The sequence below is a fragment of the Leptopilina heterotoma genome, unplaced genomic scaffold (assembly GCF_015476425.1).
Source record: "Leptopilina heterotoma isolate Lh14 unplaced genomic scaffold, ASM1547642v1 Lhet_6, whole genome shotgun sequence".
NCBI classification, from domain to species: domain Eukaryota; kingdom Metazoa; phylum Arthropoda; class Insecta; order Hymenoptera; family Figitidae; genus Leptopilina; species Leptopilina heterotoma.
In genome coordinates, this window is record NW_025111137.1 from 665,595 (window position 1) to 678,001 (window position 12,407).

At 26.5% G+C, this 12,407-nt stretch overlaps 1 protein-coding gene across 1 annotated transcript in view; it reads left to right on the top strand.

The window, feature by feature from the left end:
• The window catches only part of LOC122509155, a 55,416-nt gene extending 48,311 nt beyond the window's left edge, over nt 1-7,105 (top strand). Inside the window, exons 3-4 of the mRNA XM_043622977.1 lie at nt 4,816-5,063; nt 5,663-7,105. Coding sequence (XP_043478912.1) covers nt 4,816-5,063; nt 5,663-5,666 — 252 coding nt within the window. The 3' untranslated portion in view covers nt 5,667-7,105. The remainder of the gene's footprint in view (nt 1-4,815; nt 5,064-5,662) is intronic.
• The last annotated feature ends 5,302 nt before the right edge of the window (nt 7,106-12,407 follow it).

A 12,407-nucleotide genomic window follows, 5' to 3' on the forward strand; every position in this document is an offset into this window, starting at 1 on the left:
TAAAAAAAAAAAAAAAAAAAAACGACAAAATATCCTTCAAAACTTTTTCCTTATTTTCAAAATTAACCTCCGTTATCACTTTGGCATCCAAGTGAAATAAAATACAAACAAAGCAAAAGACCTCCAAGTTATAAACTAGAAGGAATTAACAACTATAGTTCTTGTGTCACAAAGAATTATTATTGTCAATGAAATAAAAAAAAAAATTTTTTCCATTCGACAATTTCTGCGTTACTATATCTTATCTCAATATCTTGAATTTTTATTTTTCTAAAAAATAAAAAATTTTCCAATTTTTAAAAGTATCTCTAATAAATAATTGATGTGATTAGATGCGGATTTCTTTGCGTTAAAAAAATTAAAATACAATTAATAGCCTGTTACCAGAGGAATTATTAGAAAAAAGTTGTAATCAGAGTCAATAAATTATGGGGACTTTTTTTTTTTAAACGATATCAATATTTTCCAAATGAGTTTTAACTGTTAATTTTTTATGCCCAAAGTGCAGTCATTTGTATTTAATTGAATTCTGAAATGATTTTGAGTACGTACAATGATGTAATCGTATATTAAAATGTAACAGATAAGATAGACTGATAAAAAAAACCTCTTGGGGATCGTTTGATAATTGAAAAATAAAAATCTCATACTTACCAAAAATAATAATCTTTCAAAATTAAAGGAAAATTCCACTTGGAAAATTCTTTTTAAAAGAAGAAAAATATTTTTTTCCTCTTTCGGGTCTTACTCTCGTCAAGTTTTTTTATTTTTGATCGAAAAAAGCATTGAAAAATTTAAATATTGAAAATAAAATGCATTTAATTAAATGTAAATTTAAAAAAAAAATGTTATTAAACATCTTAGGGGTGAAAAAAATGCAAATTTTTGTAAGGAAAAGATAGAAAGGGAAATTTTTATCTGAAAGATTATAGAAAAACAAAATTCCGTAGCTTAAGATTTAGAAAAAAATTCGTCATTTTTTGGGTGAGAAAATTGATGCAGATAAATAGAGAGAAGAAAAAAAGAGGGTTGTCTAGCCATATTCATTGCACGGAGAGAAGAGTTGCAGTAAATGTGACAGAACGCGTTTAGTAAATCATTTAGTGCACCGGTTAGTGGCGCCAACTGTATGTTTAGTATAATACACTACGACACCTCTCTGTTTAGTAGAATATACTGTTTGCTCAGTGTATCTTACTATCTTACTAAACAGTGCAGTAGATGGCACTGTCTGTACCGTCAGTCCAAACCTAACGATTCTGTTTAGTAGATTTAACTGCCATGTCAGTAGAATCTACTACGCCCTTCTCTCCGTGTGTGTTATATACTTTGAGGATATTCACCCGGAAGTGCACGCGATTCTATATTTATCGTAGGTCGTCCATATAGATATATGCCTATCATAGAAACAACCTTTTCGTACCTTAGCATTTCTCTATATCTATTTTCAACTTTGTTTCCGTGTAATCAGCGTGGAAAACTTTCTAAAACCCACTTTTGTTAATATAGGCGTCATCACACAAACCCATGTCTTCAGTTATCTGTTAATTATTTTTCAAAATATCAAACAGAAAAAAGATGATCACTCATCTCAATGTTTAGAAATTAAAGAAAAGGAATTATCAAAAAACAAGAATAATAATTAACAATATAATAATAATATCCACATCACAGTTTTTCTAATGATATCAAATTGTTGCTCCGCAACAATTTTGATCCTTAGGATCCTTAGAAAAACTGAGTTGCCTCGTAAAACAAAAATAAATAAATATAAATAATAATAATAACATTGCTATAATAATTATTGTAAAAACTGCCAATTAGAAAGAATAATCTCCGTAAATTCTCCACTACTTGTTTATTTGTCACATTTAGGAGACAATAATCGGAGATAATAATCAGTCACGTGTAATTCACTCGAATATCGAATCGAAAGGGAAATGATTACCAAAAAAAGAAATTTTGATTTTGAATATGATAAGAACGTTAAAAAAACACAAATTTTACGGTATAAAATATTAAATAGATAGAAATGATTTTTTTCCAATTTTAATTTATTTTATTTTCAATTTAATTTTTAATTTATTAATAATTAAATTTAGTTATATCCATATAAACAGGGGTGCAAATAAGAAAAACGCCCTTTTGTAAAAAGTACTCAAATAAATAAAATTGGATTTAAGTTCCATGGAAATTCTGCAAGTTTTTTATTTTAATATTATTTTAACATTTCTATTATGATTAGAGTCTAATAATAAGACGAAACACGGAGGTACACCGAACTTATTTAGAATTTATTTACGATTCCGAAAAAATGTGTGTCTTAAAAAACGTCATTTTTTCATTTATTTAAAAAATAGAATAGTAACAGTTTATTAATTAATAAACATAATAATATACTATACAAATATTTACTTATTTGAGACACTTTACAAGAAAAGGAACCTAAGAAGCAAAATCATATAGGTTATGTTTGTTATTTTTTTATGTGGAAAAAAAATTCTATTTTAGTTTTGTAAAATAAAAAATAATTTTTATATAATATTTTAATTAGGTATAATTTAAAGGCTTAAATATAATTAGTTTGAACTGAGGGTTAACCGACTTTATGCATTTTCATTTAAAACATAGTAGTTAAAACTTTAAACAACTTAATTTTCTATCATTGTTTATGTCTTCAGGCTTGTTGAAAAAGTTTCCTTAAAAAATAGTAAAATTTAATATTAAAAACTGTTATTTCCAAAATAAATTTTATTATTTTCGAAAATAATTTTTTTTAATAGAAATTAGAAAAACTTTTTTCAAAAATAGTAAAATTTACTCTAAAAATAAGAATATTTAATAGCTAATTGTAATGTACAAGGAAGATTTGAATAATTTTCATAAAAAAATTGACATTGAAAATAGTAAATTTTTCTATTAAAAATTGTTATTTCCAGAGTAAATTTTATAATATCAATAGTAAGTTTTATTGAAAATTCGTAAAATATACTTTGAATTTAGTAAAATTTAGGGTAATGTCACCTTGAGTGGACCGCCTAAGCTTTTTTTCTAAAAAATTCTTTATGACAGCAAATTGATCGGAGGTTTCTATTCCAAGCTTTAGTTTAGATCCCTAGATAAGTGTTTATACCATAATAGCTTTGATTTTTTTTTTATTTGGGAAAAACAATTGACTTTAAAAAAATAGCTCATTTTTAAGGAATGAAAAAAGTGTAACCTTAAGTGAAACCATTTTCAATAATTTTGGCACATATCACATCAAAATCACAAAAAAATTAATAAAGAACATAAAACAGTTTCAAACCAATTTATTGTCAATTTATTTCCTTAAAAATGGTAAACTGACATTAAAAATATAAAAAACAGGCAGTCCACTCATGGTTATAAAGAGTGGTCCACTCATGGTGACATGCAACTTTTTATGGCAGACACCAAAATTTTTTTTTCAGTCAAAATTATCACTTAATTAAACTAAGACAATCAATTTCAATGTCCAAAGTAGTAGGAAAAAAATAAGTTACCTTTTAAAACTTAAATTTTACACTACTTTTACACTTCCAAATCACTTTACTCATTGTAAGAGCGACTTCTTTTTTGGTTTGTATTCTTAAAAATGCGTTACATCAAACAATAACGTACATGTTTATCGCGGAACTTAATTTCTTACGGTTTCCAGGTGCGGTGCTGCTATTCGCACTATTTATTTCACTCTTCCGCTGTCAGATAACTTAAAAGCTCAGGCGGTCCACTCAAAGTGGCGGTCCACTCAATGTGACATTACCCTATTCTGAAATTAATGCAGTTTGTCAAAAATTCCAAACAATTTGGATTTTTGGTGAGATCTTATTTTGTTTTTTTGAAAAAATCCATTCATATAATTTTGTAATTATTTATATTAGCTTTATTTTGGATTTTTCTTAGAAGTAAAAGTAATTTTATATTTGTTACCCTTTTATGAAAAAATTTAAAATAATATAAAAAGATTTTTAAATTTTAAAATATTAAAATTTTTCAAAGTTTGAGAAAAGTAAAAATTTTTCTAATTTACAAAAAATTACAATTTTTACAAGTTTTTTTTTAAAATAAGGGGAAAAGGGGAGAAAATTTATGATTTTGGGTGTTTTAGGAGATTTTATTAATTTACGGGGATAAAAAAGGGGAAAAGAGGAAGGAAAGGGGATTAAGTAAAAATGGCGGCTAACTGTTACATAAATAATATTTGCTTTCTGTTAAAACCGCTTTTGAATTATTTTATAATAATATTGAAAAAAATATTAATTTCAATTTAAAGAAATTCGAAAATTTAGAAAAGATAAATATAAATAAAAGGAAATTAAAAAAGTAAGAAGTGATTTCTAGCGCGGCACGTGGCTTTCTATATTTATACAAATTCTGAATATTTCTGTCGATATAAATATTAATATCATAAAACAGAAATAAATATAGAATGTGTATAGAAACGATTTTATAAGGCTTTTAACTAAAGTACCAATAAAAAAACGAATCAAAAAAAGAATTATATTTTTACAAACAGAAAAATTGAAAAAATTCTCTCTAATCTTTTTATTAACAAAAAATATATTTTCATTTTTGAAGAATTGAAAATTGATAGATTTCAGAGTTAATAAAATTAAATATAGGTATCACGCATTATTCTCTGTCATTTTTAGCTCATGATAAGAGAATATTGACCTACAAATATGGTTGATAAATAAATGAAGATTAAATGTGACCTTCCTGTGTAATATATATGAAACAAATGTTTAATTTCTTCCTTTTCTTTTTATTTACTCTTTTATTTTTTTTGTTCAGATTGATGATCCTATTCACGTGATATCGATAGAGGAGCCTCCTGATGGATCCAGACAAAAACCACCGGATTATGATGCCGTGACTGATGCTCCACCAACTTATGATGATGCTATCAAATTAAATCCAGGACAATTAGTGAGGTCCAGTAATTGTAGTTCAACTATTTTATCAGCAGAACACACGATACCAGGGACGGTCGACGCACTTTCCTGCCAATCTGTACCCACACCACCACCACCATACGCCAGGTGGGAAACATTTCTTATTTAATTATAGCAAAATTTTATATCCTTAAAGAAATTAAATTATTATATTTTCAATTATCAAATATGGAGGATTGTAGGACAAAAGTTCCAAATAAATCACATTCTTGCCATTGGGAAAAATTGTTCTAAAAATATATCGTCACTTAATTTTGTTTAATTTCGAATATAGATGAATTATAAAATTTCAAGTGTATCAGCTGTTTTATTTGTCCGCCGCCATTTTATTACTTCTAAGAATTAGGAGAAACAAAATGACGGCTGACAAATAAAACAGCTGATCCACTTGAAATTTTATAATTCGTCTGTATTCGAAATTAAACAAAATTAAGTGACGATATTTTTTTAGAACAATTTTTCCCAATGGCAAGAATGTGATTTATTTGGAACTTTTGTCCTATCCTACTAGAAAATAAGACGAACCAGGAAAAATTCTACAAACGATAATTTTACATTTCTTGATTACCTTTGATCTTATCCTTACATTACATTTTTTCCCTTCCATTTATTTATCGATCTCTCTCCAACACCAACATTATTATTTCCCTAAAAAAACATATAATTATCATAATTTAATTTTCCAGGTGAGAACCCTTGGACAGGGGATATGTTATCCTGCCAAACAGCGTAATTATTGATGAGGAAGAAAATAATTGGAGGAACAATCAAGTACAAGGCTAACATGTGCTATACATACTTTAAAAAAAATTGACATCACAAGTGATTGAAAACTAACTTCGGACATATTAAAGAGAGTGAAAAGTGTCAATGTGCGTATATTGAGAAAAAAAATGAAAAATTTTTCTCTCAAGAAAATGAAAGAATAAAAAATGGCTCTTGCGGGACGAGAGATGGATGATCAACGAAGACAAGAGAAAAAAGAAGAAGAAGAAGTGGAAGAAGAAATGTAAAACGTGCCTCTAGTCAATAACCACATTTCCCGTTATATCGTCAACCATCATACAATACACTACAATGGCCTTAAAAAATGAGTATGGAAAACATTGCTTTGGTCAAGAGTGGACACTATTTTATTTACATAAAATAAAATCAAAGACGATCGCGACAAAGGTACTAGAGTACTCGACTGAATAGCCTTTATTAAAAAAAACATAGCCTTATTTTCTCCTGTTGAAAGCAAACTTTATATGTTTCTACATATCCAAAACGATAATTTACGAATTGTTGATAATTCTTGTATATAATTGTACAAAAAGAACAGTAGTTATAGTTTCGCAAATTTTCTAATCTAATTTATAAAAATATACGACTCCTGGAATGATCTTCCTTGACGAAACTATTGTTTTTTTTTTTGCAAAATTAAATTATCACAAAAAATATTATTGTAGCGAAAAAATTAAACGGAAATAAAAGCGTTTTTCGTTCATCAACAACAAAATTTACCGTGGCCACTTTAGTTTAATTGTAAATTTTCAAAATTAATCTAGTAGATACTTTTGAAGATATTGTACATATAGTTAAAATATTTATAATTTTAGTGATTAATTAAAAAATTATAGATAATTAATAAATACCACATGGGTGTTTTCAACAGGGTCAGTTAAAAATATTTTCTTCAGACTGAAATTAAACTGTAAATTTGCGTCTTTCGCACAAAGGGACATTTTTAAAAATTCTACGTTTTTCTATAATATTTAAAAATTCCGTTTTTTCATTTAAGTAGATAATAAATAAAGAACAAAAGTTTAAGAACCGGCGGCAGGAAATTGGGCCGAAAATGTTAAAAACAATATTTTTTTGAAAAAAAAATTATTAGTTTTAATTTTTATGGCATATATTTAAAAAAAAATGTAAAGAAAAAATATTTTGTTTTCGAAATGCGTCCCTATAATTGTGATATACATTGTTTTTTACGTCTAATTGCGATGTGCTTAAATAGTTGAAACCAAACGTCAAGTGCAAAAATTTCTGTTGTAAACAATTGTTTGCAATTGACTATTTATTATAAGACTTTTTGATAGCAACATGGTGAATATATATTATTGAATAAACAACAAAGAATTGTTTATTTCTTTTTCATTCCAAAACATTTTTTCCCTTTAGATTAATTCATGTTTATTAATTCCTTTTTCTATTAAATTATTATTTCACTTATTTCACTAACTGAATTCGACTATTAATAGAAGTAGAGAGTAGACATTAGCCAAACTTAAAATCCTTACCATATTTGATTAAAAAATATTAATATAGAAGAAAGATATGACACTCTTTTAAAATTACAAAATTTTTCATTTTTTTTTATATATTTTGTACCTAATCTATTTTACTCAAACCAGGTTCATAATTATTATTAGTGGTTTTCATTAAGATTTTGTCGATAGAATATTAAAATTGTGATTAACAAAATTAGAGTTTCTAATTTTAGTTTGTTTAGTTTATTAAATGTTAAATTAATGTTAAAAATTAAATAATAAAATATATAAATATAAATATATATATATATATATATAAATAATAAAATATTTTATTTAATATTGTTTCATTAATGTTAATTATGTTTATTTTTTCTAATTTTAGTTTCTGGTTTCTACTTTCTTCTTTCAATAACGAACTACAAAGATTAGAAATTCTGAAACTTTTAATTTAACAAAAATATTTTTTATTGTAATTTCCAAGTGATGTTCTTAACTTGTTTTTATTGTTAGAAAAAATTATTAGGGTTTTTTGAGAAAATCAATGGGAGTCTTACAGAACTCTGATCAGAATTACTAGAACTCTAAATTCAAGTGTTTTTAAGATTATCCAAAATTGTTATAAGGGTTCTTCAAAAATTCTAATTAGAGCTTACAGAACTCGGACCACAACTTCTGCAACTCTTAAATAGTCTTAATTTAAATTGTCGTTTTTTTAAAAGTCAAAATTTAAATTGCTCTGTTCCTAATTATGCCATTCGACTCATTCTTTGCATTAACACTATTGGGGTGTGTAGAAAGTCAGATGCTTTTTGGCAGTGTGATAAAAAATTTTTTTCACAAATTTTTGCAAATAACCCTCAGAGAACACACTTCTTTTTTAGACCATTTTTCAAAGCTCAACCAATTTTTAACTGCTCATCTAATCAAACTGAAGAATTTTTAAAATATAGTTTCAACTCTGTAGAATAAGTCTGTATACTTGAAAATCCTTATTAAAAATTTTAAAAAAAGATAAAAAGCTTTTCGTCAAAAAGCGTGGGTCAAAAAAAGACCCCCATGTGTTCTCCGAAGGTTAAAATCACGTAGGGTGACCTCTAGAGATGCTCCAGTTCAAAAGATTTAAAAAATATTAATTACGAAAGAAGTTATGGACAAATTTCGAAAAATTACGTCACAACTCAGAAAAATGCTCAGAAATGGGTAGAACGATTTTTCCATTTTTGGTCTGCAAAATTGAACTTAAGGATTTCAGGATATAGCCAACCAAAAATTGACATTTTTCACGTCTTAAATTTGTGAATGCATACTCTTCGGGTGTAATTATAAATTCAGATTTTAATGGGCGACACGAGCATGTTTTTTTATTGCAGAACTCTTGTTTTTTGGTAGAAAACTGTAGAATCTTTATTCTCCTTGAGAACATTAGGTCAGAACTCTTATTTGGAGAAATAATAGTTTGTTTGGAAAAAAATTTTATTATGGGTTTTTTATGGAACTACATAGAGGGGGGAACTCTCATTAGAACTCTCATCAGAACTCTTCTATTGTATTTTTGAATTGACACTATTAGAGTTATCTATATGGGCGTATTCCTGGCAAAATTTGGAAAATTTTGAGTGGTCTTAGAAGTTTTTTGGTTAAAAATTCGCTGAGTTACGGAATTTCAAAGTTTAGAACGCCAAAAACCTCATTTCGAGAAAAACGGAATTAAAGATTGCGATACCAACTAATTGTTGTATCTCTGGTTCTTCTTGGAAGCTATTCAGATAAGAATTGTTTCCAGTTCAGGCCACCTTGGAGATAAAAAACCAACAGGTTTTAAATTTTTAAAACCATCCCCCCCCCTCTTAATTTTGAAAATACGAAAAATCGACAATATGGGCCCTTTTCTAAAAAAGACATTTTTTCTATTAAAAAATCATTTTTTTACAAGATTAATAATTAGGTACAATTTTATTGTGACATTTGAAGAAAAAGAATAGATATTAAACTTATTTAAAATTTTTTCACAGTCTCTATTATGAAAAAATTGACGCAATATATCCAAATTTTTATTTTCGACAATTACGAAAAAAGACTCTAACGTCAATATCTCTGGTTCTTCTGGGAAGTTATTCAGATAAGAATTGTTTACAGTCCAGGACACCTTAAAGATGAAAAATCAAGAGGTTTTAAATTTTTCCACACCTCCATTTTTAAAATACGGATTGCTTTTGCAAATGACCGACAAAATGGGCCCTTTTCATTGTTCTAAAGAACCAATGAAATCAAAATGAAAAAAAAATTAAGATTTTTCTCCAAAATTACTAAATTCCGATTATCTCGAAAACTAGAACCGACAATATGGGCCCTTTTCATGTGGACGTCCACATATATCGTTTTTTCAATGTTTTATCGTTTTGGCTTTGTATGATCTTTCAAAACTACTTAGAACTCTATTAATAAAGTCGTATTTTCAAAAGTGGGGTGCTGTGTGAAGTTGGGCCCCATATGAATAAATTGATGTTTTTATCATTGTAGAGGAAGCCAGAACTCTGAAAAAGAATTTAATATTAAAAGTGTGGGGCCAACTTTACATAGATTGTTTTACAATAAAAAAAAAAAATTGTTTTTAAGATTTCACACTAAGAGTACTAATTATTACAGGAATAGTCCCACACATTTGTTTAGTGAATAAAAAAATATTATTACTTTTTCAAATAGTGTAAATGAAATGACAAGTTTTTTTTCGATAAATACCCTTTATTCAATCGGAGTAACATTTATGCTTGTTTTTTAAAGCATTTTGCTGAAACTTATAATTCATATATAGAACTTTATCAAAGACAACAATAATAATACTAATAAATTAATAATAATAATAATAGGAATTATAATAATAATTAAATATTAATAATTATAATCATAATTATGATAAGAATAATAATTATTATAAAATTGGCAAGAATTAGTAACGAATTATTACTAATAATCGAAACCATAATATTAAATAAAAAATCCAAAGAAAAAGACAGGAGAAGACATTTCGTCCCTTTTATCTCTTCTACTCCACCAAATTTTGTCAACTAATTAGTAATAATTCTTATTTTCTATAATACATAATAATTTCTAATATACAATAACAAATTATATAAAAGAATTATAATAAATTATATATTAGCAATATAATTATGTGACAATAATAATGAATAGAAAATAATAATAATAATAATAATATTAATAATAATTTTTTAATAAATAAAATCTGAATCGTAATAATAAGAATTGCAATGATTTCGAGAGTAATTGTAATTGTTCGACTATATCTATATTCTAGTTTATTAATTCTCTCACTACACGGTGCTGGTTAAAATGTATTTAAGATAACGTTATCTTCTTGCATCTCATTCAGGTAAATAATTGATTCTCATTCTTCTACTTTTTTATGTACATTATCACTTTCTAACAGCTGCGGTAAAAATCAGTTTTTTTTATTTAATAGACGAAGTAATGGGCCAACAGTATCACGGTTTTTTAATTTCGTATATTGCGTATGTGCACCAAAACTACTTCGTATTAGTCGTCACATTTTTTTGTAATTCACATTCATTACCTCCTCGTTGTACTTGCGATGACTAAATTCAAATTGCTTAGATTTTTCTTTTCGCATCATTTTTTTTTCTTTTGTACAACGAAATAACACATATTATGGATTTTTCAAAGAAAACAAAGAAGACTATGTATATATAGAAAGAAAACTTAACTTTAATAAATTTTTCAAATTTTAATTTAAAACGTGTCTTTTTTTAGTACCAATTTTAATTGTTTTAATTGTTAAATTTCAAACCGAATATCGAGGGAATGAAATTAATTAACATTCATACTTTTGACTTATTATCGAGTTCTTGGGGGGGAATGTACACGAACACTAGCAATGATTAAAAATTTATTAATTGGATTTCTTATATTCTAGACGCGTGCATATATTATAATTTCATTTTCACCTAATCAGTCGTCACATTTTTTACTATGTTCCGCGTTTTTTTTCTTTTTTTAAAGTATAATTAACATTTATTCAAGACTCTTTTTTCATTTAGTGACTAAAAGTTACAACAAACTGTATTTTTTTACCATTACAGATGTTTAAAACTTTATGAAGTGAGTCTTTAGATCAGGCGTACATTTCTTTATCGAATATTTTTTATTAGTGTTTATTTACAAGAATATTTTTTTGTGTTCTTGAAAATTTCATTTTTTTTTTTTTGAGTGAATTTAATTCAAGACAGAAGAACTTCGATGGAGATTATAAAATTGATATGCAAGTGTCAAAAAGGAATATGATGGAACATTGAAAAATTCTAAAATACTAGAAATGATGAAAATATTTTTCTATTTGTTGTTTTTTATGTTCTTTGCTGTAGTTAAAAATTTTCCTTGTAGGGAATTCGGGGATTCCCTTTTTATTACTTCTTGAGCTTATAAGTACCAACTTTGAAAATTGAAATTATAAAAAAGCGCGAAATTCAAATGCTAAGTGCAGAATGAAAAACGTATTTTTGTATTTTTTAATTTTATTGGAGGGATTACTTGAAATAAATGTTATTAATTCGAAAATTGTTTCTTAAGAAAAAAAATGTTGTTATCCTCGAAGCGCCAGTGTCTCTTGTAGAAAAAAATACGCGTGCGTCAGGTAAATACAATTTTTACCTGTTTTCTCAACTCAGTTTAAAAAAGAATTGACGAAAAAAAGTAATTTCTACAAATTTTGCTCTCTATCTTTTTTATCTTTTAACTCACGCGTTGAAAAAGTATATATACAAAATTAACGCGATACAATTAAAAAATGTGCTTACAAATAACTATACATATCACCAGGATTGAAGTGAGCTTTTTTTCAAGAAAATATATCAGCTGCAACAAATTTCTGGAGGGAATTACTTTTCTTCTTTTTTAATACATTGCACTTAAAAAATAAGCATTATTGCATTGTAGACGTTCTATAATATATTATAATCAGAACTAACAACTCTGGTGGAAGTTTCGAGTACTAAACACAACAACAAATCCTTCAAGTTTTCTTAAGGGCATTCACAAGTCCAGCACATATCAAAATTCTCTTATTTTTCACAAATAGAGCTTTTCAAAAGTGCCAAAAAATAGCACCAAAAATATCAAAACGCCCTTAAAAAACTAA